General features: G+C 35.4%; 2 protein-coding genes across 7 annotated transcripts; one reads left to right on the top strand and one right to left on the bottom strand.

The window, feature by feature from the left end:
• The first annotated feature begins 3,191 nt into the window (after positions 1 to 3,191).
• On the top strand, positions 3,192 to 14,492 carry LOC139839586 (histone-lysine N-methyltransferase ATXR7). Of its 6 annotated transcripts, XM_071829685.1 has the most exons (17): positions 3,192 to 3,333; positions 4,079 to 4,524; positions 4,610 to 4,726; positions 4,812 to 5,438; positions 5,528 to 5,779; positions 5,861 to 6,265; positions 6,491 to 6,893; positions 6,979 to 7,089; positions 8,715 to 9,121; positions 9,503 to 9,625; positions 9,869 to 9,949; positions 10,598 to 10,651; positions 10,735 to 10,886; positions 11,074 to 11,119; positions 11,306 to 11,370; positions 11,449 to 12,100; positions 12,396 to 14,490. In XM_071829685.1, exons 2-14 carry the CDS (start codon positions 4,084 to 4,086, stop codon positions 11,093 to 11,095), a joined length of 3,195 nt encoding a protein of 1,064 aa, XP_071685786.1. In that variant the 5' UTR covers positions 3,192 to 3,333; positions 4,079 to 4,083; the 3' UTR covers positions 11,096 to 11,119; positions 11,306 to 11,370; positions 11,449 to 12,100; positions 12,396 to 14,490. The 6 variants fall into 6 exon arrangements, with proteins under 6 accessions (XP_071685786.1, XP_071685787.1, XP_071685783.1 ...); XM_071829686.1 differs by having other exon boundaries at positions 10,598 to 10,646; positions 10,808 to 10,886; positions 11,306 to 12,100; positions 12,396 to 14,492; XM_071829682.1 differs by having other exon boundaries at positions 11,306 to 12,100.
• A 797-nt stretch (positions 14,493 to 15,289) lies between these two features.
• On the bottom strand, positions 15,290 to 20,515 carry LOC139844901 (peptide chain release factor PrfB1, chloroplastic-like). The gene is made up of 8 exons (XM_071835124.1): positions 20,381 to 20,515; positions 20,227 to 20,335; positions 19,036 to 19,100; positions 18,580 to 18,800; positions 18,278 to 18,481; positions 17,009 to 17,224; positions 16,737 to 16,923; positions 15,290 to 15,780 (listed from the first exon to the last, which is right to left on the bottom strand). Exons 1-8 carry the CDS (start codon positions 20,421 to 20,423, stop codon positions 15,488 to 15,490), a joined length of 1,338 nt encoding a protein of 445 aa, XP_071691225.1. The 5' UTR covers positions 20,424 to 20,515; the 3' UTR covers positions 15,290 to 15,487.
• Between the last annotated feature and the right edge of the window lie 6,540 nt (positions 20,516 to 27,055).

Here is a 27,055-nt window from a genome sequence, read left to right as displayed (position 1 = left end):
CAGACACCCTCAGCCTTTTCACTTTCCGAGCAACATCATCTGACAGCTGTGATTTAAAGAAGTCAGTCAAGATGGCGCAAGGGCGCAAGATACACCTTGCGCCATACGCAAGGACGCAAGGTATGACCTTGCGCCACATATGTAACATAGGCGCAAGGTCGCAAGATATAACCTTGCGCCTGTTTGGCTAAACAAGCGCAAGGACGCAAGGTATGACCTTGCGCCTATTTTTTTATACAAATTCAGCTTGTTTAGTTACAAAAATTAATAAAAAAACTGCAAGTATAAGGTAAAAAAACTGTAATTAAAGGCTTACCTTCTCGATTGGTTTTCTGTATCCCGGTGTTGTGAAAGGGGAGCTTAGTACATGTGTTGGTCGTCGATCTCTCATTCCACGTCTAATCTGTTGAGCTGATTTGTCGTTTTCGTTGTCTGAGAAGGATCGACCAAGTAACTCCTCATCTTGATGTTGCTCTTGTCCTGATAATCGTTTATCTTGTTCAGATATACGTTTCTCATGATTATTTATTTGTTTTCTACACTCTTGCAGCTCTTTTTCTTGCCTATCCATCCGTTTCACCAAAGAATTGTATAATTCCTTTGCATCAGTAGATAAGTTTGTTTGAGACTGAGATTGAGACTATGATTGAGATTGAGATTGAGATTGAGACTGTTCTCCACCACCATGTTCCTGATCTTGCAGTTCATCTTCAACATGTTCTTCAACTTCCTCATCAACTTCCGTCCCATCAAAGTATTGGCAACTTTTTATCCACCATTGACATCCACTCTCAACATCAGTGGGATGCAGAGTATGAAAAGGTCGTTTATTCTTCAGACAATCATCCTGTACAACAGTAGCAAAAGTTAAAAACACAGGTGCAATGACGCAAGGTGAACCTTGCGCCATCTTTTTAACGAGGCGCAAGGACGCAAGGTGAACCTTGCGCCTCGTTACTGACGACACAAGACTACTCTTGCGTTTGCCATAAGACGTAAGATGCAGGCGCAAGGGCGCAAGGATAAATCTTACGACACGTAAATAAACACGCAAGCCTTAATCTTGCGTAGCCTCAATAATACAGGCGCAAGGTCGCAAGAATGGACCTTGCGCCTTGACTACGCAAGGACGCAAGATTGATCTTGCGCCCATCACATAACCCATTTTATCCTAAATGTTTAATCTGTATTCTTCCAGCACCAACAAAACTTTTATATTATAAACAATACTTACCATAACGTTTAGTAGATGCAGGTAATCAGTGACTGAAAAAGACTCAGCCGATGAACGTTTCCAAAATAAGGCCCTCGGTACTCTATTTTTGTCTGTCTTGTGGGCAAAACTTTTAATGGTTCGTCGATATGCCTCAAGAATCCAAATCTACAAAATTAAATAAATAAGGACGCATAATAAAATAATATACGATTCAAATGTAGTAATATTATCCAAATCTACCAAACTTTTTTTTTTTACCTTAAATGACCACATAAAACCCGTCAAAGTATAACCCTTTCTGACCTCTAACTGACTTTCCCGAGCTTGAAATCCATCTTTAACTACGGGGTAAGTGGCATCCCAAATACGATTACCCCACGGGTAGTCATTCAATTTAGCAAAGTCTTCGACTAACCATAGGTATTTTTTGCTCACCACATGAATCCCTTGCTTACCCATAAATGCTCTCTCCACAATCAAAATAATGGCTAGTCGCACCACATCTTCATCACTAACCACAAAATCATCACCATTATATAAAACCTTTTGGATATCGGTAATTGTAATGTTTGCATTATCTTTACGTTTTGGGAAACAACGTCGTCTAATCGGTGGTGTTTCTACATCATAACTTCTTGGAATGTAATGTGCCATGTCCGTGCGACGACTAAACCTAAACCCCGTGATGAGACAAAATTCCCGCCTACTAAATCTAATTTTGAAATTCGGACGGAAACTAAACCATATTTCCTCATCATCAGCTGGGTACTTTTCGTCTATTCCTATCGGGCGCTCACTCTTTCTTTGGAGAATTCATGTACAAGGTCCGGATCATTGCCCGTGTAAGAAAGATCTAGCCAAGGACCAAAACAAGTTCCCCTAAATTTTTTTTGTTGATTTTCAGTCATTAATGCCTTTAGTTGAGGTATAACATTCAACATATTCTTCATCGTCAACTTCGCCTCAACATATCCCTGAAACAGACAGTTTTTCAGCAAAAAAGTACAGGCGCAAGGACGCAAGTAATACCTTGCGTCTGGTTTATCACACAGGCGCAAGAACGCAAGACGTGCCTTGCGCCAGCTACTTCGGAAAAGCGCAAGGACGCAAGACGTTCCTTGCGCCTATACCAGATTCTAGTTTTATGCCCCTTAAACAATCGTGTTCCAGTTTTTATAATATGTTAGTTTCCAAAGACTGTAACTTTAACAAATCTTGCAACAGTTTAAGTGAGTTTTGCATCACCAAGCTCGTTGAAGCATTACATCGAACACTTGGTGTGCAACAAAACTTATAAATCAATTTCGACATAATAAATGAGTAATCGAACGAGAATAGTTAAAAGGATACACTTACCTGTCCTTGTGACATCTTGATGGGGTTTTTTGTCGGTTTTTTTTCTCTTCCTTTTTCTCAATACGCCAATCGTGGTGCTGATGGTGATGGTGATGGTGATGGTGGCGGAGAAGATGTACTGATGGTGGTGGTGGTGGTGCTGGTGGTGATGTAGTGGTGATTCTCAGAAGAAGGGTCGCAAGGGTAGACGGGTCGCAAGGGGGTCGCAAGTGCAAGGTTCTTCGTAATCGTCGTCGGTCGCAAAGAGGTCGCAAGATCTCAGTCTGTCGGTGTGTGTGTGTGTATGTGGTGTCTGTTTTCTTTATTTGACCTAATTTATTAACACTGGGATGCAAGGACGCAAGGCGCAAGGACGCAAGTCGCAAGGTCTCTTGCGCCTTGCGCGGACAATTTGTCATTTTTTTTTTTTTTGGGTTCCAGCTCAGAAAGGGGTAAAAAATGGGTAAATAGGTGATTGCCCCAATCTCAAACACGTTATATTTGGGCCGTAGCAAAAGCCCAATAATATTAGCTCAAAATAGCCCAATAATAATAATAATAGCAACAGCTAAAATTTGGTACAAAAATAAATACCGTAAAACGTGCACGGTTCTTTCTAATTTATCTCCCCCGACCTATATTCCGTTCACCGATTAATTATCTTATCATCTCCATCCTAATCCTAATCCTAATCCTAATCCTAATATTTCGATCTATATTTTAGTTTTAATCCTTTGAAAACCATCGATCGATCTATATATTATCAGTTTACCTAAAAGAAGGTACCAGCTGTTTCTACTTTCAATTCTTTCTTATTTGCACCGAATGATGTAAATTAAATCTTACGCCTTTTCGCAATCATTCAATTTCTCTTTTTAATTCTTAATTTTAACCACAAATCCTCAGTATTTGCATATCAATTCTTCTTTATATCTTAGTTGTATGTGGAAATCAGCAAATTAGGGTTTTTTTTTATTAAGTCATTGATGAGAAAGTCAAACTTATATCGTTTTGAAAGTGTTTGTTTGAATTTGTTGCAGTCTGTTTACATACGTCTGATGCTGTAGAAGAATAAAATTTGTTAATTTAGTAATGATTAAGGAATTTGAACTATTTTTAGGACAGATCAGCGATTTAGAATAAGCTATCTTTAGTTCTTGCCCTAAAATAAGTTAAAAGTCGTAATCTTAACTCCCAGAAACACTAATTTGTGCTACAATTATAAATCTATTTTTCTACAATTCAAGAACTTAAATACATGAGCTGTTGATGATCTGTATCATTAAAAGAATCTGTTGTGGACTTAAAGTATCAATTCATCCTGTTTCTGTTATACAGTATCTTCTTCGACCTGCCATAATAAGTACTACCAAGTGTGCTTGTTTGTAATGCGGATGGCATGATCATAAAGTGCATACATTATGTGTTTCCAAATCGTCCCAAATTTATTTTTAAAGTCTGTATCCACTTATATGTTGGCTCTTTAACCCTAATGGATAATTGCTATAATCTTTCCTGTGTCACTAGGTGATATGCAGCCTGAAATTGACGTAAATCGACAGTCAAATGTTGGCAATAACGGTGATATAAACAAAAGCTATGTTGCATATGACCAGCCTGCATATGTGTCTGGATGGATGTATTTGAATGAACAAGGACAATATTGTGGCCCATATATACAACAGCAACTGTATGATGGGCTATCCACTAATTTCTTACCAGAGGAACTCCCTGTATACCCTGTTTTGCAAGGAAGTTTGTTGAATCCTGTGCCCTTAAAGTACTTTCAAAAGTATCCTGATCATGTTGCTACAGGCTTCGTTTACATAAACGCGTCTGCATCTAGCTACAAGGAAAATTCTCATGAGAATATTGATGCCACGAAAGAAGGACCCCGTAAGGATGCAGTTTCCACTAGTACTTCAGCCCAGAAGATACAAAATTCTGAAGCTGCCTTATCATTACCATCAACGGTATTCACCAAAAACACTCTTTATACATTTTTAGATCTTCAAAAATGTTCTCGTTAAATTACTATGTGTTGATTTGGGTCTTCAGTCAGGCAAAGAGTCATGCTGGCTATTTGAAGATGATTTGGGAAAGAAACATGGTCCGCATACTCTGATGGAGCTTTACTCTTGGCTTCATTATGGGTATCTCAAAGGTTCGGTGATGGTAAGACCTGGTTTAAAAGATCGTACAACTTGTTAAATATAATATCTTTCTGAGAGTAAAAATAAGTTATGTTGGTATAATGCAGGTATATCATTCGGATGATAAAGTTAAGCCCACCAATTTGCAGTCAGTGATAGATTCATTTGTGACCGGTGGACGTGAAAGTGATTCTGCAGCTCATCCTAATTACGTTGAAGACGAATCTTCAACTGATTTTATTCATGATATTTCTGACGAGGTCTGCTCACAATTGCATTCTGGAATCATGAAAGCAACTAGAAAGGTTGTGTTGGATGAAATAGTCAGCCATGTAATAATGGAGTGTGTGACTGCAAAGAAAGCTGACAGGCATCTAAATCATGAAGAGTCCAAACAGACAGTCAAAACCCGCTCATTGGATGCCTTAATGGTAGGCCCCACAAACCAACAGTTGGATGAATGTTCTGGAAGTGAAGCAGCAGCATCTCGTAGTGTTCACACACAAACCACATCTTCAAATTCTGTTGAATATCATGAATGCAATAAATTTGTTGGAACAGTGGATAACTTTTGTGGAGTGTACATTGATGTTTGCCGAAAGCTTTTCGACTCCAGCATGCAAATTATATGGAACGCTGTCCTTTATGATTCAGTTGCAGATCAATTATCTGTATGGAGGAAAGAAAAATTGTGGGCCACTGGTGATGTTGTCGTTGAACAACCTGTAGAAGATGTAAGCAATTTACTGTTGTTGTTTGTATGAATTATAGTTTGTACTTTGTTATATCCAACTTCCGTACCAAATACTTTTTAAAATTGCAGTTTGGTCAAGAATCATCATCTTCTAAGAACGATTATCCCCCTGGTTTTGAAGTCCCTTCATCATTATCTCCCCGCGAAGTTGATTCTAAAGGAGATTGTGATAAGGATGATGATTTGGAACACACGATTGAAGGTGTTAAAAATGACATCCATTTATCTGTAAGGACGTCTTTGCAGAAGTATATTGAAACTCTTATTGATAAGCAAGTGAGGAAAGTTGTCAAGACCAAAAGAAAAGCTCAAATGAAGATGGTAAATTTAGTATATTAAATATCCTTTTTTGGCATTTTAATAAATTTTTAAGCTGTGTAAAAGTCTACTTAATCTTTTCAGGTTACTGTTGACTCCCCTGTTCACCGCAGTCATACAAACCGATCTGATGTTTCTACATCGCTTGCAAAATCATCTCAACAAAATATGTTGGTATCTAGGAGGCCTTCATTTAGTTGGTTTGCAGATGCTTTCAAGAACGTGTATGGACATGACAATATTGTCAAATATAAATATCTTAAGGAGAGTTCTAGAACTGTTGTTCGACAAGCATGCGAATTTCGCCCTTCTGTGGCGATGGCATCTCTTCCAAAGATTGGGATCTATGTTATCTTAGCAGCATGTCGACAAAAGCTGCATGATATCGTGGTCGAGGAGTTTTTATCAATATCTGTGAAAGATGCTATCGATAAACCTAATGAATCGTTGCGTTCTTCTAAGAAGCAAAGTAATCTGGATACAACAGTTGTAAGTTCATCGATTTCAAGTTCGTATGCTTTAGAGGTGTTTCACTAGTGAATAGGTCAATTCGGCTTTTATTTTATTTATTAAGGTTCTAACAGGTCGAAAGTACTAACATTTTGGATGAGTGTTTCTGGTCAACCCAACGACGTTTCAACTTGTACAGATGTTGCTCATCTGATTTTGACCCCATTGACTAACCTGAGGTTAAATTCAATTATATTTTACCAGGTAGGATCAACTAAAACAAAGAAGAAGAAGGCTGTAAAGTTCATTAATGCATTTGACAGATACAAGGAGCAATCAAGGAATGGTCAAAGCTTAGGACCTGTTGAACCATCTGTTGGAAAGGAAGATTGTACGTACAGCCGCACAAGAAAGATAAAGAAAAGAAAGTTTGCATCTTTATCTGGTCAATTTAGTGCTGATAGATTGGTTCAGACATCAAAGATACATGATCTTTCTCCACTAGTAACCGAGCAGGAGGTGGCTGAAGCACTGTTAAAATATGGCGATGAAGTTGCAGTAAATTATCGTGCAAACAAACAATTACATGATTCCATCTTTAATGAAGTTCAGATAGCATCCGCTAGTACGTGTCAGAAATCTGTTAAGATATCTACTCCTAGTCAAGGTACTTATAATTTAATTTGTCACTTGCATTTTTTGAAACCACTTTCATCATACACTAATATTGGTTATTATAAACTTTTACCTAGATAATGATAGAACTGTTGGTGGTGTAAAGTCACGCAAAGATAATGATCCAGATTTTATTCCCAGTAGCCTGGAAGTATCCGCTGGTAATCCATACCAAACTGGTGGAAAATGTAAGTACATGCTTTATAATACTTGTAAAGTTACTGTTCTACTAGTGGCAAATTTGACTCGTTTACAAATGAATGTTAATGTGGGTTACATATTATTTCTAATGGGCTAATTGACTTATCTACTTGTAGTTATCTAACCTATTTATGTTTACTGTTTATGTATACATGTTACGCACTTTTATGTTTGGCTAGAGGTCTTCTTTAAAGTAATCTCTCTACCTTCATGAAGTATGAGTGTCTACATTTTATCTCCACCATAATCTGCCAATGGTGGGATTGGACATTGTTGTTGATTTTTTCTAATGAGCTAGATCTGTTTAACAATAAAAAGTTGGCAAGGTAACAGTTGTAATGGGTCGAATGGATTAAAAGCTGTTCTAAGTGTTTTTTTAATGCATTTAATGTAAATTTAGAACCTTGCAAGTCACATCTTCAAAGAGTTAGTTTATAACATGGTTGTAAAAGTCCCCCGATTAGGCCGATTAGTGTTAAACTGCCGGGATTTAAAGTAACCCCTAATAGTCTCCTACTTGGCCGATTATTTTGTCAAAGTTGTCAAACGTCTAATTTAGTCGGTCGAAGTCGGATTTTTTTCTTTAAAATCGGTCAGCGTAGATCAATACATTTAAAGTCAAAGTTGGTTAACGTATGATCCCCGACTTTCAAGGTCTGACAGACTAGGGACATTCTTGAGATCTTTTGAGGGTGCAATGACATCACCCCTTAAATGAAACAAATACTTGATCAAAAAAGAAACCGAATGCTTTATTGAAAAACAGAAACCACGTGCTTTCCATAAACCAAAACATTATACTAGTTTCAACAATGAACAACAAATTATATAGAGTTCGGAACAAATCTACTCATAGAAACTATGGACAACGTGCCTTACCAACAACTCGGTGAGCCAAAGAACATTACCAACTTTACATTCATTATACGACCATTATTAAGCATTTCTTTTGGGGCTAAAGGGGAGGGCTAATGTTGAAATTGCTAGGAATATAAGCACCGATGTTGCGGTCAGAGTCCCGCTATACTAACCATCCTCTAAGTATTTAAGCATCACAAATCTATCTAAGTATTCGAGGATGGTTGGCATTGCGGGACTGTGATCGTAACAATAGTCCTTATATTCCTAGTAATTTCATCGTTAGCCATCCCCTTTAGCCCTAAAAGAAATGCTTAATAATGGTCGTATAATGAATGTAAAGTTGGTAAGGTTCTTTGTCTCACCGAGTTGTTGGTAAGGCACGTTGTCCATAGATTTGTTTAAAACTCTTTAAAATTTGTTGTTCATTCTTCATGAAACAGTATATTGTTTTGCTTTATAAAAAGCACGGTTTCTGTTTTTAATAAAGCATTCGGTTTCTTTTTTGATCAAGTATTTGTTTCATTTAGTGGGTGCTGTCATTGCACCCTCAAAAGATCTCATCTTTTTCTAATCATTTAGCGGGTGATGTCTATTTTTAGTATTTATAAAGTTTGCAGTAAAAGTTCTTCGGGTTAAACCAACCTTCAAAAAGACTTGTCTGTTTTGACTCGCCCATTTTCCCTCGGGCATTTTGTCATCCGTTGAGTACATCTGCACTTTGTTGGGGTTAATTTTGTATTCTTGTTTACAGCTTCCAAAGTAGGAAAGCTAAAAAAAAAGAGTTATACGGATGATAATGATATACAACAACCATGTTCTGTGAAAGTTCCCAAGCTAGCAATTGGTGGTGTCAAGAAAGCACAGAAGACCCAAAAGAGCAAGTCCACGAAATCAAAAACTTGCCCCGTATCTAAAGGATGTGCCCGTTGTTCAATCAATGGTTGGCAATGGCGTAAGTGGTCATTACATGCAAGTCCTGCTGAAAGGACTAGGGTTCGAGGAACTTCCGTAACTATTGCAAATTATACTGGTCCCGAGGCCAATGCGTCTCATCTTTCAAGTGCAAAGGGATTATCTGCTAGAACAAATAGGGTGAAAATGCGAAGTCTACTTGCTGCTGCAGACGGTTCTGACCTTCTAAAAACTACTCAGTTAAAGGTAATGATAGGATGTTGCTGCTTTGTCTTGTGATTTTGTGATAAAGTTGGCAAAAGTGTGCGGGTTGAGGTTCAAGCCAAAACGTGTTTGGGTCAAAGAACCTGGTTTGGGTTAACTTGTACACATATTATGTAATATTGTGTCAACTATGGTTAGGAACAGTTGTTTTTCAATAGTTATCTTTATTTTTGAATAAAACGATTATAAGATTTTATGATCTAAAATTACATGATATATATTAAGCTAAGCTACTTGGCCTGCTTTCTGTTAGGCTATTTTTATTATTTGTTTTTTTCTTTTTGTGTTAAAGTGTAATCAACCTGCTGATAAGCAAAACTGGTGAATTGCTACATCTACTTGCTGATTTATGTTTCTTTTCAGGCAAGGAAAAAACGTTTGCGTTTTCAACAGAGCAAGATACATGATTGGGGTCTTGTTGCACTTGAGCCAATTGAGGCAGAAGATTTTGTGATTGAATACGTTGGAGAATTAATTCGTTCCCGTGTAAGCTTACGATTGTACATTTCTCCTAGTTGTACACTTATGCTTTCTTTTAATAGGGCAACACTTGTTATTCGTTTATCCTTCTTATATAATCCCTTCTTTTATTTTATTCCTTTCTGCTACACTTGTTCTGTTGTAATGTTTGTGACTTACTAGATTTGTCTTCGATGCATGCTGTCTATCTTTTTTACTCTCTTCTTTTTGGCCCAGTTCTCAAACTTTAATAACTTTTGTCTTTTTCAGATTTCTGATATCCGTGAACAACATTACGAGAAGATGGGAATTGGCAGCAGTTATCTTTTTAGATTGGATGATGGCTATGTGGTAAGATATGCTTAGCAAACTAATATTATAAATCACTTTATATATATAAATATATATATATATATATACACACACACGTTTCTTCTTCCCAGTTCAGTAATTTCATCGACTGGAAACATGAAGTGTTAACAGTGTATGTTGTGAACTTTGCGACTGTTAACAGTATCAAGGAAAATATTGTGCTATTTCATTGAGGGGTAAATATGTCTATATTTTTAGGTTACTATAGTAGGGAAAACAGCGACTCAGATAGCAATAGAAGCTAGATAAATATGAAAAGTCGATACAACAATAATAATCATTAATGAATACCTCCAACAGCAACTAGTAAAGCTGTTACCAGGGTATTCGTTGATGAACATTGTAGGTTCTAGATTTGGATCTGTTACCAAGATTATTTTGTTTGTAATCATACCATGTTTCTCTAATAATTGCTTTCGTGTTTATTGTTTTTTTAACTTGTATTTCTTCAGTCTCGGGTTACCATTTCTCTAATACACAGTATCTTGACATGTATATATTTCACATTTGGATGTTCTTCTTTGCCTTATTTAAGACTTTATAGTAGACTTTGTGAATATTTATTTTTGTGTTTATATTTATCTTTTATTCATTATTTCAGTTTATACGTTTACAAATTATGTATAGGTTGATGCTACAAAGCGCGGTGGAATTGCTAGATTCATAAACCATTCATGTGAGGTACATGGTTTGGTATAAGATTACATAAGATGTGAAGTTATTTGATAGTGTTCCATCTAATGAACATCTGATGTTTCATGCAGCCTAATTGTTATACTAAGATTATAAGTGTTGACGGTCAGAAAAAGATATTTATTTATGCAAAGCGGCATATAGTTTCCGGAGAAGAAATTACTTACAATTACAAGTTCCCTTTGGAAGAGAAAAAGATCCCTTGCAACTGCGGCTCAAAGAGGTAATAACCAAAAGTGGCTTTTCTTAGTTTTGATCTGTTAGAATGATGTTTTTTATTGTACCTGTTCTTCTAACTAGCCTTGTGAAGTGTAGGATTTTAGGCTTTTAGTTACCTTTACTTTATATATAAGTTTTTATTTGATTGTGATCCTTAAACCTTGTTTTCTTTGTGTTGTTTTTGATTTTAGATGCCGTGGATCGATGAATTGAGAAGAAACAAGGCTCTGTTTCATGGTATGCTAGTTTTATCTAAAGTGGTTGTATGATATTTTTTTGGTTGTATGATATTACCCTTTAATCTTAAAATTAAATGTGAAACCCAAATATAATCCATTAAGGTTTTCATCACGATCAGTGTGACATCTTTTTTTTTTTTTTTTTTTGTGAAAATCTGTATAAAGATGTTCATTGTTCTTGCAGGACTGGATGAGTGATGTGTTCTAATTTTTGGAAATGCATTTTAAATGGAGAACAAAACGTTCAAAGTAAATGGTGCTAGAATATTGTTGCGGATGCTTTGGATGAATCCATCAAATGACTTTTTTACCCCTGTGCTATCTCAGGATTTGTTGAGTCTTTTGAAGATGGACAACAGATTCATGTGCTTATTCTAGTAGCTTGTCTCAGTGGCAGATGAGTTTCTTCCCTTAAAATTTTGTAAATCAGTCATTCATTGGTCAATAGTTTTCTGACTTTAGAATCCTTGTACACACTTGCCACAAATTTTGATAGAATAATTATAATTATAATATAATCATTAATATAAAATATAAATTTAATTTATTGATGATCAACACTTCTTTTGTGTGGCTGCCTTTGGGCGTGGAAAGCTTGTTAAGATAGTTCTTATGGTGGTATTAAACATGTATGATTACTTCCTTTTGCGTTTCATGAGAATTGAACAATAGACCACTATGTGAAAACTTGATGACATTCTCAAGCTAAAAAAGCAGCTTTTCATACGAGCATAAACTTTAGTGAAAACATCATATAAAGTGATAGTTGATCACTAGTTTATATATAAAGCCCAGATGGATTTCTCGACGATGAAATAATAGTATATATTTTTATATCGGCACATTTTATTGCATCAGACAGTTTTAATGTGATGGTAATTTGTAGTTTTCTTTCTTCAGTTGGTTTAGGCGCAGGCGTCAGTCAAGGGTAAAAATGGTTTCAACCTCAGGTGCATAAGTGATGTTTTACAAGCGGCTGGTATGATTCCTCACTTCTCTTACAAATTTGTTTTAGTTCAGTCATTTTGCTCTTAAATTCTACTCGTAATAGAATCAAAGTGGATTGATCAAATCCGAAAAGATTAAAATTAATAATCATATTATTCGATTACACCGAGAATTGCCAATGGGATTTTCTTATGTTTTGAGCCAATGCTCAAAATTTGTGTTTCTTTTCATATGGCAAAGAATCTCACACATCATGTTAGTAACAAGCATTGAATATATGAAGGTGTCTTTGTAGTTGTCTAACCTAAATAAACAACATTTTACAGCAAACATGTCGTTAACGTCTCTAGGCATCACAAAAAGAAGCTATCAAGCTATGATGATTCAATTTACACTCAACAAGTAATGACGTGAAGGTCAATTGCCAATTGAATTGCTATTATAGTTAAACTAGCTAAAATAGGGGTAAAAGATTTTGGTGGAAGGAACCAGAAAAATGAGTTTGAAGTTATATTAATCAATTTTATGTATGATTGTAGATGGTACGCTATGGTTAGCTGCTTGTTTAAAACACCCAACGTAAATTAACAAAAGAAAAATGAGCCATGTTGGATGGCCAATAAGATTAGGTTGGTGTGTGAAATGGCCAGTAAGATTAAATACGTGTAATCTTTAAACCATCGCATATTTAAGACATTGGTGTTCATGAATATTGTGTGAAACAACAATACATGGACACCACCTCTAACAATGAAATAATTGTTGACACAAACCAGAAATTGTTTTCACCGGGGCGAAACTTTTTTTTAAAAGCGTAGCACTTTTTTTGGCCAAAACATGGATGTTTTTGGGGAAAATATGAAGGCTTTGGGGGCAAAATATGGAGACTTGGCAATATATGAAGACTTTGGGGGCAAAAAAAAAAAAATCAAAAATTTTTGGGCTAAAAATTTCAAATCCACTGGGGGCGGACTCGGCCAACTTCTGTTTCCGCCCCTAGTTGACACCTTATATTCTTCTCCCAAACTGATGGAGTTAACATTTTTTAATACGTTTGGCTCTCCGGGAGTCTTGCAGAAATGATAGAGCGAAATGGGTTGGTTGTCCAAAGGGCTATCCGATTGCGGGATAGCACAAGGGCTTAAGGCGTTGTTTTGCTTAATGTTTTTTTTTTTTTACATTTAATTTGCGAAGTAGAGCCCAACCCATCTAAGGTTTTTGATTTTGTGTTGAATTATGTGTATGAATTTTAGAATGTTTGTACGTAGTCCACTCTTCATCTCAAGCTATGTCAGAACCCGATTATACCCGACCTTAGCTCAATGGAAGAGTAGAAGGATTTGACTACTCAGAGTGTAACTTTGCCTCTGGTTTCTCGTAATCCTTTGGCTGCCGGTTCAAGTCCGGCAGGTTGGTTTAATACCACATGGTTTGTAGTATTCTATTGCCTTCTTGTTTAAGCCCATGCTTGTTGTCCCCCCGTAGCAATATCAATTTTATGCTTGCACAATAACTAACTCCCAACTTTTGTCCCTTCAAATTCCTTTGCTACCAACTCTCGGGCTTTATACCGAGTATTTGAGAGTAAAAGATATCGCTTCCTTGATTTTGGTATGTATGATTCTTTTGACTTGGAACGTTATTAAGTCTTTGGCGACAACATCCGTAACTAATAGGTTAAGATTTTATTTCATCCTTTTGCTATTGTTTTGTATGGTCTAGTTGGGATAATGGTGTCACAAAGATAGGTAGATAATTTACTTCGTCAATGGATGTATTAAACAAGGAAAATGTCAAAAGTGCACTAGCTCATGTGGATGTCGCTTTGGGGAAGGTTAGAACGCAATACTTCGTACATATTAATCAAGGAAAATGCATCTTCACAAAGTTTGGACCCACAATTTACCTAATATATGGCGAGACTTGAACCTACAAAGTTTTGCCTCATGTTAAGACGGGATTCGAATAATTGATCTCATGCAACTCTACGCTACAAAGACAAGTGATCCCCTCGACTTGCACAAGATAAAATGATCTCGAGCCTCGTTCCTGCCCTTGCAAAGCTGAAAATATGTTGCTTGTTATTCTATAAATTTTGAAGCATGCTTATGTTGAGAAAGAACTCAAGATGTTGCATATACACTCATGGCTATCACAATGGTGAAAATAATATTGACAGGAATGCTGTCCATCCTTTGATATGGTAGAATTTACGGCGTTCCGTCTGTCTTTGTTGTGAGCGTCTTTCCTTTGTTGGTAGAACTTGAATGAATGTGTAGATGGTTATTGTTCGGAACATACACAACTTTGTGCAATTCTTTTGTGCCCTGTGACAATTGCACTTGCTCGAAAACTAAAATAAGCAATAAACATTGTGTATAAGATTGTCCGGTGTCTCTGACTACAAAGGTGGTTTTTCTTAGTTACCTTCATAAGCTCTGTAGCTGAGTTTAGTTAGAGTTAGAAAAAGCATTGGATGCTAATCTCCTTGAAAGATAACTCTCAAATACCTTCCAAGGTCAGAACCAGTCCTCAGTCTATCAAAGTAGTACTTTCGCTTTAAATAATAGGGTGAATTGGGTTAAAGCCAAAAATAGGCTACAAACTTACACAAATGTACCGATGTCGCCCACAAACTCATTTTCGTCTTACTGTCGCCTACAAACTTATATAAAGTGTGCTGATGTTAACATTTTGTTACCGGTTACCTACTGAACCGGTAAAGTTAATTATTTAACTTTTTTTATTCATTTTATATGTCCTGATGTCCATATACTTTAAGTTGTGTTCCGATGTCGCCCATATACTTTCAATTCTGTTCCGATGTCGCCTATATACTTTCAGTTCTGTTTCGATGTATCACGGACGTGTCATGACTACTTAGAATACACGTATCAACCATTTTGGTTGACGGTTAAAAAAAGTATTTTGTTTATATTAGCACATTTTTTATAAGTTTGTAGGCGACAGTAGGACGAAAATGAGTTTGTGGGCGACATCGGTACATTTGTGTAAGTTTGTAGCCTATTTTTGACTTTAACCCTAAATAATATATATTGAACTTATAAATTGACATGTATCTTCTCGAATGGTAACATTTTATTATATCTAAAAAAGCAGCATGTTTTAAGTGAACTTTTCAACTCCATAAAAATGTGTAGTGTTTTGAATAAAAATTAGTTAAATATTGCTAGGGCATCATAGAGCATCGTAAAAAGGACTGGGATTGTGCAAGGTCATCGACAAATGCAAGACATGCACGCACTTGTAACATACATTATACATAGTACAAATCATATAAATGAATTTTACATAGTACAAATCATATAAATGATGTATCACTATTCTAAATTTTTCGCTACAAGCCCAAGTCAACGTACTTCCATATGTGGCCATCGTGTAATACTAAGATACACAACTAGTTAGACATGGATTCACTGTATTTGTAACGGAGGTATGCTTTAATGAACGGATCCAACTCGCCGTCCATTACTGATACAATATCCGTCGCTTCATACCCCGTCCTTACATCTTTCACAAGCTTGTAAGGGTGGAACACATAGTTTCGAATTTGCTGTCCCCAGTCTGCTTTCACCGTGTCCCCACGTATCTGCTTAATTTCTGAAGCACGTTGCTCTACTGCTATCACCAATAATTTGGCTTTCAAACGGCTTAATGCTTTGATTTTGTTCGCAAGCTGGGACCTTTCTTCTGCAAAAGGATCAAGAAACAAGAAAGCGAATCGGTACAAATGCTGACGACGTAACTTAGAGGTGGCAACATGTGTATCAAAATTTTAATTTAATTAATTAGATTATTTATTTTTACTTGTACAGATTTTTTAATTAACTTTTCAGGAACACTGCAATGGTAAAAACAAATTATTGTGGTCAACACAACCTGCCCTGTCCTACTTTGACCAAAACTAAAAACCAAGCTTGCAAAAATCACTACTCGGACAGTACTCGGTCTGGAAATTTTAGGGAGTAATCGGCAACTCGAGGAGTACTCGGATGTTGACCATGTTTGTTTGACTTCAACAAATTTTTGACCGATTTTCTGAGTAATCCTTTGACCAATTTTCCGAGTTACCCCGAGTTTTGGCCGAGTTTGACCAACTTTAACAATGTTTGACCAAGTTTGGGCCGGGTTTTAGGTAATCCAAGACCCGAACCCGATTAAAAAAACCCCTCCCAAACCCGGACCCGGACCCGGACCCGGACCCGGACCCGTCGTGTCCTATCTAGTTACTAACTAGCGGGTAAACGGGTTTCTCCACGGGTATCCGGGTCCCTATTTATTTCCGGACTATCGGATGAACGAGTTTTTCCACGGGTATTCAAGTCTTATTTCGGGTATTAGGCCGAGTAATCGGGTATACGGGCCGAGTATTCGGGTTATGGGCCTGGTTATCGGGTATATGGGCCCGGGTTTATGAACTCGGGTCTTTTTCGGTTATACGGGCCAGGTAATCGGGTTTGTGTCTAAAACCATCCCCGGACCCGGACCCGCGAAAAAATTTAAAACCATCCCCATACCCAGCCTTAAGACCCATTTACACCAGAACTTATGCAACACTGCTAAAAACAACATGTTTCAATCCGCGCCCATTTTGATACCTCTGAGAAAAGATATGATTAGAGAGAGAGAGAGAGAGAGAGCAGTACCCGTGCAACGAACTGTTACCCCGGTAGGAATATGTGTAATCCGAACAGCTGTTTCAACCTTATTAACATTCTGACCTCCACTCCCACCTGCTCTAGAGAACCCAATTTGCAGGTCTTCCTCAGGTATGTCCACATTCAACGAATCTTCAGGAAGAAGAGGCATCACTTCAACACCCGAAAAACTTGTCTGGATCACAATAAAATTAAATGATAGTCATTATATTGAAGGGTATTTTAAACATTTGACTGATAGTTAACATAACAGGTCATACCTGACGAAGACCTTTTGCATTGAAAGGAGATTGTCTAACAATTCGATGTGTTCCTTTTTCGCCCGACAAATATCCAAATGCGTATCGACCTTCAAGCTCGATTGTAGCTGATTTGATCCCAGCTTCTTCTCCCATTGACTTTTCAACCACTCTTGTTTTGTATCGTTGCCTCTCTCCCCATCTTACATACATTCTTAGAAGCATATCAGCCCAATCCTGCACTGAATATTATCAAAACACTACGCATAAAAAAGACTAATAATATGTCTAAATTTATATTTTACATTCAGATAATCAGTCTCGTTACAGTTTCATATTTTCATCACTAAAACCAGACAATCAGAAACAGGGTATGTTTTGTTCCAAACATTGACTATACAGATTTAATATATATATATATATATATATATATATATATAGGGAAGGGATCCCCTGAGAACTCCAATCTTGTGAGAACCTGAGAACTCATAGTCGAGCAAAAAAGTACGCGGCCGAACAATTTTGTTGAACAGGGACGAACAATTTTGTTGTATTAGAACAAATTTGAGCTGCATCTTTATTTTGTAGAACAAATAATTGTAGAACATGTTCGAATTAGCCAAAAATTGCTCGAATTCATCTATTTTTGTTCGGCCGCTAGTGTTTTTGTTCGAATATCACCATATTCTACAAGCACAAAATCAAATTTGGTTCTACATTTTTGTTCTACACACTTTCACCTGTTTTTTTTTTTTCTTTTCAAAAATCAACATTTTTTTTTTTGATTTAGCCCGATTTAGAGTTTAGGGTTTAGGGTTTAGGGTTGAGGGTTTTCGGGTTTACCTAAACCCTAAACCGTTTGTGTAAAAAACTCATTCTAAACCCTAAATCTAAACCCTAAACCCTAAAATCTAAACCCTAAAATCTAAACCCTAAATCTAAACCCTAACTTAATTTGATGAAAATTGATGTAGAACAAGTGTAGAACAGCATGTTCTACATGCTGTTCTACATCATGTTCTACATAAAAGCAAACAATGCATCTAAACCCTAAAAATAAAAATTGCTCGACTATGGCAATTTTTTGTTCGGCCGCGTAATTTTTTTTGCTCGAATACCTAGTTCTCAGGGTTCTCATTCTTAAAATGTTCTCATTTGATCCCTCTACTATATATATATATATATATATATATATATATATATATATATATATATATATATATATATATATATATATATATATATATATATATATATATATATATATATATAGTTTTGTTTAAAATTTACCTGTGCATCAGTACCTCCAGCACCAGCGGTTATATTGATAACAGCACCTTCTTTGTCATACGGACCAGAAAGAAGCTGGCTTAGTTCGAATTTATCTAACGATTTTGTCAGTTCTTTAACAATGGTTGCAGCCTCTTCAAGAAGTGCAGTATCAGTCGAGTCCATTTCCTCTGTAAGGTTGACTATAGTTTCTACATCATCAACCTATCACATAACAGTCAACATATCCAATGTCATGGAGTCAGTAATGCACATGACTGTCACAATAAGAACAGTGGGAAAACGGGCGGGTTAGGTCAAACCTGGGACTGAAACTCCTTGAGAAGATTCATCTTGTCTTTAATATCCGTAAGAGCCATAAGTGTTTGTTGAGCTGATGAACGATCATCCCAAAAAGAATCACTTGATGCCAATGTCTCCAACTTAGCAAGTTCTTCTCCTAATTGTTCTAAACCAGCAGAAGCCCTAATTTCTTCAACACGTTGTGAAACAGCCTCAACATCTTTCCTTAAACTATAGAAATCTGTCGGAAAATTTTCACCATTAAGACGCTGTACACAAGCATTCAAGGGGCATTGAAATGTACATTATGATAGTATTCATGTACATAAAGGGCTATAAAAGATAGTGCTTTAAACAGTCCAAAAGTAGTACATTATGATAGTATGGATAATTAGATTGAATTCACATGTACGCATTTGATTGAAGTGCATACATTAGTGGTTTCCATGTGGTGCAAAGTAACTATATATCATTACCTTGCATTGCCCATACACTTGTTTCGCTGCTCACTCCAGCATCCGGGGTTGCGAATAAAACTGAACTAATCCCAGATGTCAATCAAATAGAAACACAATTAGCAACCATAAAAGAATCTGGCTTATTCTTTTAGAAGAAGAAAACTATACCCATAAATGCATAAAGTAAAGTCTAATAAACAGTTACGAGCAGTCAAATGTCTTTCACTTTGTAGGGCTATGTGTATAAGCTTCTAAATGTTTAAACTTGGGAGTTCAAGATATATCTTTACTATGAGTGTAGCTAAAAGAGGGGCCTGTTGTATAAAAGATTATGATTTAGTGCCGGATTACTCAAACGTCTGAATTACACACGTGTTGGATTGTTTCTGAATGAAAGAAGATGTTTGGATATGTCTTTTTATCTCATTGAAAAAACATTAAAAAAACGTTTTACCCTGTTTAAGAATCTGTGTAAAATGTATATACTTTGTTATTGTAAATGGTCTCAGGTATTTATTTTCTACACCTGTCATCATTTAAAAAGCTTATGTGACATAAACCTGGATCTTCATTTCTGTCTAGTGGGATATTTATGAATTGTTTAACTATAATCACAAACATTATATAGAATAAAGGGAAAATTGCGTGAGTAATAAACACATTTGGGCTTCAACTTAAAGGATTGTAATGACACTTTCACAATCAAGTTCAACATTTTAGCACCTAGTTTCAGACACCAGAATCCGAAAGAGACCGGATATACGTCTATGAATTATGTCAACCTCCATCATATTGATTTTGCTTATCAAGTAAAAAAAAAAAAAAAAAAAAAAAAAAACTTAACATACTAGCAAACTTACCAAATTGGTTCCAAAAATACATTACAAAGCACAAGCTTGGGGATTAACAGTATGCTAAAACTCCTTTTTTCGCAAGGTAATCAAAATTTTGGGATAGGGTAAGTTAGGTTAAAAGTTGTGCCCAACCTTAAATTTTGCTAATCTATACTGCTAGTAGTACCATATCACCAAAAATTGCAAAAAACTACACAATACATCCATCACAAGATACACTTGAAAATACAAAATTAGGTTAGGAAAATGAATTCTAAGACTTAACACAAATAATAAAATCAATCTATATGTATATCAAAAGTAAAGTTTGAAACTTTATAATAAAAATTGAAAAACCCAAAAATATTAGTATTACCTCGAGGACAAGAAGGTAGATAGAGAAACAGCTGAATGTGAATAGTGAGGAAAAGAAACAGCAGCAGGAAGAGAGGTGTTGTGTCTGTAGAAAACAGAGGATGATGATGATGATGATGATGATGATGATGATGATGATGATGATGATGATGATGGTCTGATGGGTGGTGACACTAACCTCTGCACAACACTTTCCATTATTCGCGTTTGTGTTTGTAACAAGGAGGATAGACTCCGCCGGAGCGTTTTATCTTTATTTTGTCATTAACCTGAGGCGTGACTGCTAAGTAGGAAAAAGTGGGAGCCGTGTATGTCTGTGTTAAAATAATATTTTATTATATTTAATAATTTATTTTTTAAAAAAATAAAAGGTAAAAATAAAAGAAAAGGGGCAACATATGTCGCATATGCGACTGATTTGGGGTAAATGGACATTGGGGACTTGAGTGGTAAGTGGTGTCACCAAGTGACATGTTGGGGACGGGGTAGTGACATCCTCCCACTCCCACTGCTCTTATAAATCAGTATAAACTACAGTAATATTCTAACTCTAACTAACAATAATGTCGTGTTATGTTTTACATAAAACGTCGTAAACTACAATTTAATTAGGGTTGTTATTGACCTTTTTATGATAAATTTGTTGATATATATACTTGGAGATAAACTTCTTAGTTGGTGAGACAATAGTTTTGTTAAGCGATGTATGTTTGTCATATATATTAATAGCCATTGATCATTTTGACGCTTTATTTTTTAAATAATGTCGTAACTTACTACTCCATTATCGTCTTTTTCATGATAATTTATTTAATAGTAATTTGTGAGACAAAATAGAAATAAATCACTTTAGGTTAGCTGGTGAGACAATAGTCGTGTTAGGCGATGTACGCTTGTCATATATACTAATAGCCATTGATCATTTTGTCGCTTTATGTTTTCAATAACGTCGTAACTTACTATTCATTTAGAATTGTTATTGTCTTTTTCATGATGAATGAATTTTTTAGTAAGTTGTCAGATTAAGTAGAAATAAATCACTTTAGATTAGCTAGTGAGACAATAGTTTTGTTTATCTAAATATTGACTCCATGTGTCATAAATATTGACTCCGTGTGTCATAAATATGTCCATTAACCCAATTCAATTACCATTATTTTTTTACCTACTATAACCACTTAACCATATGGTAACTCTTAATATTTAAATATAATAAATATCTTATATCTTATCTATCTACATATAAATTTCGAGTTCTAAGAAAGTAAATATGATTATTAATGAAGGGAGTAATAAGTTTTGATCTATTTAAAATTTGATTTATTCTATATTGTAGTTAGTTAATTCATAGTATTAGTTAGCTAAACAATGATCATTATGATGAAAAAGTTGGGAGAGTTTATCATAAATGAATATTTACATCAAACATGTGATCTTATTTAAATTTAAATAGAATATAATATCATTGAAACTTGACCTACATTCCTAAATTTGTATGTTACTCGGTAGTAAATAAGCTTTATCGCATTAATAAATAATAGTAACACAATAATAAAAAGTTACATCAACAACTTGAAGGGTTAAAAGTCCCATTAGTTCTCATTATTTATTATATTCGGGAAGTATTTCATCATTAAAAGTTTGTAACTAAAGGGTTTAAAACGAAAATGGTGTTATGGAAAGTCGGAAATTTAAGAATATATGTAACTGAGAGGTTACGTAGTAACCGACGTTACAGCTATCATAACCTCATTTTAACCTTTTCAGTAATTCTTTGCTCATTTAATAAACATATTCACACTATGTTATATTTTAAAAGGAATAGAGTTAGAGAAAAATTTAAGATGCAACATAATTCAAATCGAGAGAGAAGCGATAAGATTGACGGGTAAACAAGTCATTATTTAGTCACATTGAGGTTACATGTGCATTTTTGTTCATCATTTACCGGTACAAGTCTCATTAGTCTCATTGCAGTTTAGTTCACATATCATAAAATCAGATCGGTTAAGTTTTGTGTTTTATAAACATATTCATGTCAAATACATTAACAATCGTTAAAAGGGTTGGTTAGCATTGGTCGAAGGTTTATGTTTGTGAGGGATGAAGATGAACATATAAAAGTAAGTGTCGATTGATTATTTCAGTTAAATATAATAAACTGTTACAATTAGTTTGATCGACATAGAATGAGAAGTGGATATACTAAAGTTGTATATGTCATCATAGCACAATAGATGAAGATCTGTTCAGAAATTAAAAGGTGAGTTACACTATCAGCGGTTGGTTTGCCTCATTTAGGAGATGTCAGGAGTTCTACCCCAGTTGGCTACATATTAACCCACAATTTATCTCTATCATGAAGTTCCACCCATGAAACATTTCTCACATCGCATTGGTGGGTAAAGGGGAGGGGAGTTTTACCATCCATGCCCCGTATGGGATTGGTGCGGGTTTTCTTCTGGGCACGCAGTTGGGGGGCGGGTATAACTGTATAGGAGATGAACGCGTGGGTGGTTAAGTCCCCCTGGGTGATCCTAACAGCTGTCCCAGAAAAAAAAATTATATAAATTGATGTTACATTAAAATGTTTGTTAAAATATTTTATCGTTGAATTAAATTTCTTTTATAGATTTTAGGCCGGATGCTATGGTTCGTTACCCGGGATCGCCACCCATCGCCAACCCGTCACCACCATAACCAGAAAGTCGCCACTGGCTCCGCCAGTGGGTCCTGCGACGAAGGTAACGGCTCTTTTGGTGAGCCCCACATGATTTTTCTGTTTTTTTCTTTTTAATTCAAACGGATATATTTTTTATTTTTTTTATTTTCTTTTAATACACAACAACTACTATTATATATATTATCACTTCAAACAAACAAAATCACACCAACATTCAAATCATATTTCACAAACAAATAGAAAAAAAAAATCGAATGGATATGGATGATTTATTGAATTCTCAAAGTGAGAGCGAGAGCGTGACGGATAGTGATAGCGCGGAGTCCGATTCCGATGAAGATTTAATTCAAGACGGTTACAACTCGCGTAACTTACTTGATTCGCTTAATGCAATGGACGAAGAAGATGAAACTCGAAATTCTCGTTCAATTATTAGAAGACGCCGGTTATCAAGAGATCGGATTGATACCAGTAGTCGTTTGTACAACGATTATTTCTCGGATAATCCAACATTTCTGGGTGATTATTTTTGAAATCGATTCCGAATGAGTAAGTCATTGTTTAATCGTATTGGTCATGCTATTCTATCGTATGATTCTCAACCGCGACACGATTATTTTAAATTTTTTGATCAACATTACGATGCAACCGGTCAACTCGGTTTCAATATTTTTCAAAAGTGTACATCGCCATACGTCAATTGGCGTATGGCATTGCGCATGATGCATTCGACGATATTTACACATGTGCGCATCAACGTCGCGTGATTGTTTAAAGAATTATTGTAAATGTATTATTCATATGTTTTCGCGAGAATATTTAAGGAAACCAACTGAAGAAGATGTTCGTCGATTGCATGCCAAACATTTGGAGATGCACTGTTTTTCGGGTATGTTAGGTAGTCTCGATTGCATGCACTGGGCTTGGAAAAATTGTCCAGTTGCGTGGCAAGGGCATTACCACAGGGGTGATCACGAAGGACCAACAATATTGCTCGAGGTGGTTGCGTTCTACGATATGTGGATTTGGCACGCTTTCTTTGGTCCAGCGGGTTCGAACAATGATATTAATGTTCTTAATGAATCGGATTTGTTCGAAGATTTATTGGATGGTCGAGCTCCGGAGATCCGTTACACTATCAACGGGCACGAATTTACAAAAGGGTATTACTTTAGATGGCATATACCCAGAATGGGCAACACTTGTCAAGTCGTTTAAATGTCCAATTGAGCCAAAAAAATATAAAGTTTAAACATTTTCAAGAAGCCGCGAAAAAAGACGTGGAACGAGCTTTCGGTGTTCTTCAAGGTCGTTGGGCAATACTAAAACACCCAGCAAGACCTTTTAGTATCAATAAAATACGTCGAATCATGTACACTTGTGTTATACTTCACAACATGATCACCAAAGACAACGAGCGCAACATATGCGACCTCGAAGAGGATTATCTCCGCGAACGAGAAAACATGCCGCGACGTACTTGGACGGAGAGAGTTGAGCTCCAAGATCGGGTGGATCGAGAGATGCGAGATAAAAGAGCGCATCATGTCCTTCGCAACAATTTGATCGAACACATTTGGACACTCCCGGATGATTATATTGTTCGAAAGAATTAGCGTTATTTATTGTGTTTTTTTATTTATGTATTGTCTTTTATTTTTTAATTATGTAATGTTTTTAATTTTTTAATAATGTAATGTTTTTATTTTATTTAATAAAATATTATTTGTATTTATTTATTGTATTTAAATAATAATTTTAAATTGGTTAAAGTTTGAAATGAAGTGTATGATAGTGAGTATTTAGTGAAATGAATGTGAAAGGAATATTAAAGGGTTTGTGCTGATGTGGCAGGAAAAATGATAGTGAAATAGTTGTACCATAGCAAGTGGCCTTATGATATGAAAATAAAATTGTTACTCATGTTATTTGATTATCCATATAATTATAATTAATAATTTAATAATTATAAATAATAATGTAGTCGAATAAATGTAACTAACAAGTCAGTTTAAACGTTAGATATAATGAAAAAAGCAGATGATGTGCAAATTTACATTTGCCATTAAAACAATGGAAAACAATGGATGATCTACAAAATTATGGCCATCGTATTAGTGGAAGAAGACAAAACAGTGACGATGTGGTAAAAATTTTACATTAACTTTGAGAATGCTCATGTAAAATGTATATCCAACGACAATTGTTATCCGGGCCAGAATCATTATGTCATATCATATAAATATAAAACATACCCGAAATTTTTTCTCACATCTACCAAATCAAAATATCATTTCATAACGAAAATAAGACAATTCCATGTAAAACTACATAGCATCAATAAAAACCCAAGGCCAATCACTTTATTTCACAGGCTTTGATTTTTCAACTCCGAATTCAATCGTGGTGTACATCAATATACAGGATTTTGTGTTATTATATAATAAGTTTCCTAACAACGGTGTAATTGATGGTGTTAGGTTTACAAACTACTATATACGCATACACAATGAAACTTTAAAATTATAGAAAGATTTCATCAACATTTTAACATCCTTGGCATTATCGGATATTGGCTAACCCGATTTTCCAACCATTCGTGAATATCATATATACTAATAGCCGTCATTTATGTTGTGGTTTTAAGTTTTAAATAACGTCATAAACTACTATTCATTTAGGGTTACTATTGTCATATATTTGTGAGACAAAATATAATAAATCACTTTAGCTTAGCTGGGGAGATAATAGTTTTGTTAGGCGATGTACGCTTGTCATATATAATAATAGCCGTCGTTTATGTTGTGATTTTATGTTTTAACTAACGTCATAACCTACTATTCATTTAGGGTTATTATTGTCATATATTTGTGACAAAAAAAAATAATAAATCACTTTAGCTTAGTTAATGAGGCAATAGTTTTGTTGTGCGATGTACGCTTGTGATCTATTTACTAAATGAAGAGTATCAAAAATCTTTCATTTTTATCATATACAACCCATTTACGATTGAAACTAAATTAAAAGTAAACTTTAAAAAACATGTATACATCACGACTTTATAAAAACCTTACGCTAAAGCCAAAATACCTGTGTTTATTAGCTCTTTCTCTCTCGTTACTCTCTCCTTAATTTATTGGCCACAAAATTGAATAATTTTATGTGAATATTATTATTGTTATAATTCAGTAGGTTTATAACTACCTTTAGTGGTTATATTCTTGATGTTATAATTCAGTAGGCTTATAACTACCTTTAGTGGTTTGATTCTTGATTAAAAATGCTAATAATGAAGTGTAAGAACAAAGATGATAATGGAGAGAAAGAAAGAAACACTTTGTAAGTGTGAGAAAAATGGTGCAAGTTTAATGCTTGCATTCATGGCTATTTATAGCAAAAATATCACAAGTTTAGGTAATACAATAATATTACTCTTGTGTATCAATAATTGACTATCCATTTATATATATATTTATATATTATAACACTCCCCCTTGGATAGCAATTTTGTTTGTTGAAGATCAACTGTAAGTTACTGCCTCGTTAAAAACCTTGCTAAAGAAAACCCAGTGGGAAAAAAACTTTAGCTAAGGGAAAAAGAGTGCAGCATGGAGTTGACTCCCCCTCAAGTAGACATCGCTTCAGTTGTTACATCTTTTGAACATGTCTCATGCCAATGTTATGAACGTGTGTTCTGAAAATAGCAGTTGGAAGTGCTTTCGTGAAAAGATTAGCAGAGTTTTTGCTGGATTGAACATATCTCATTTCAATCTCGTTGTCCTTAATGAGATTTTGAGTGTATGAGAAGAATCTAGGAGGTATGTGTTTGGTTCGGTCACTTTTGATATACCCTTCTTTCATCTGTGCTATGCAAGCTGCATTATCTTCATAGATAATTGTTGGACTTTTATCGCGTTCTAGTCCACAAGAATCAGTAATGATTTGTGTCATTGATCTCAACCAAAAATATTCCCGAGTAGCTTCATGTAATGCAATCACTTCGGCATGATTTGATGATGTAGTAACAAGTGTTTGTTTTTGAGAACGCCATGATATTGCAGTACCTCCATTTAGGAATACATATCCAGTTTGAGATTTAGCTTTATGTGGATCAGATAAATAACCTGCATCAGCATAACCAACCAAA

This window comes from Rutidosis leptorrhynchoides, chromosome 4 (genome assembly GCF_046630445.1).
Source record: "Rutidosis leptorrhynchoides isolate AG116_Rl617_1_P2 chromosome 4, CSIRO_AGI_Rlap_v1, whole genome shotgun sequence".
Lineage (NCBI taxonomy): Eukaryota > Viridiplantae > Streptophyta > Magnoliopsida > Asterales > Asteraceae > Rutidosis > Rutidosis leptorrhynchoides.
Note: the sequence above shows the minus strand (reverse complement) of the source record. Positions and strands in the feature narration are given on the sequence as shown.

What these genes read in the sequence shown, in the direction of transcription:
- LOC139844901 (XM_071835124.1), bottom strand. Translation starts at nt 20,423, where the DNA reads ATGGAAAGTGTTGTGCAGAGGTTAGTGTCACCACCCATCAGAC. An exon ending in TCAAGGAGTTTCAGTCCCAG is followed by an intron (nt 18,482 to 18,579) that starts GTTTGACCTAAC and finishes GTTATGTGATAG; the next exon opens with GTTGATGATGTAGAAACTAT. An exon ending in GGTAACAGTTCGTTGCACGG is followed by an intron (nt 15,781 to 16,736) that starts GTACTGCTCTCT and finishes ATCCTTTTGCAG; the next exon opens with AAGAAAGGTCCCAGCTTGCG.
- LOC139839586 (XM_071829685.1), top strand. Translation starts at nt 4,084, where the DNA reads ATGCAGCCTGAAATTGACGTAAATCGACAGTCAAATGTTGGCAATAAC. An exon ending in ATACCAAACTGGTGGAAAAT is followed by an intron (nt 7,090 to 8,714) that starts GTAAGTACATGC and finishes TCTTGTTTACAG; the next exon opens with CTTCCAAAGTAGGAAAGCTA. An exon ending in GATTGGATGATGGCTATGTG is followed by an intron (nt 9,950 to 10,597) that starts GTAAGATATGCT and finishes AATTATGTATAG; the next exon opens with GTTGATGCTACAAAGCGCGG.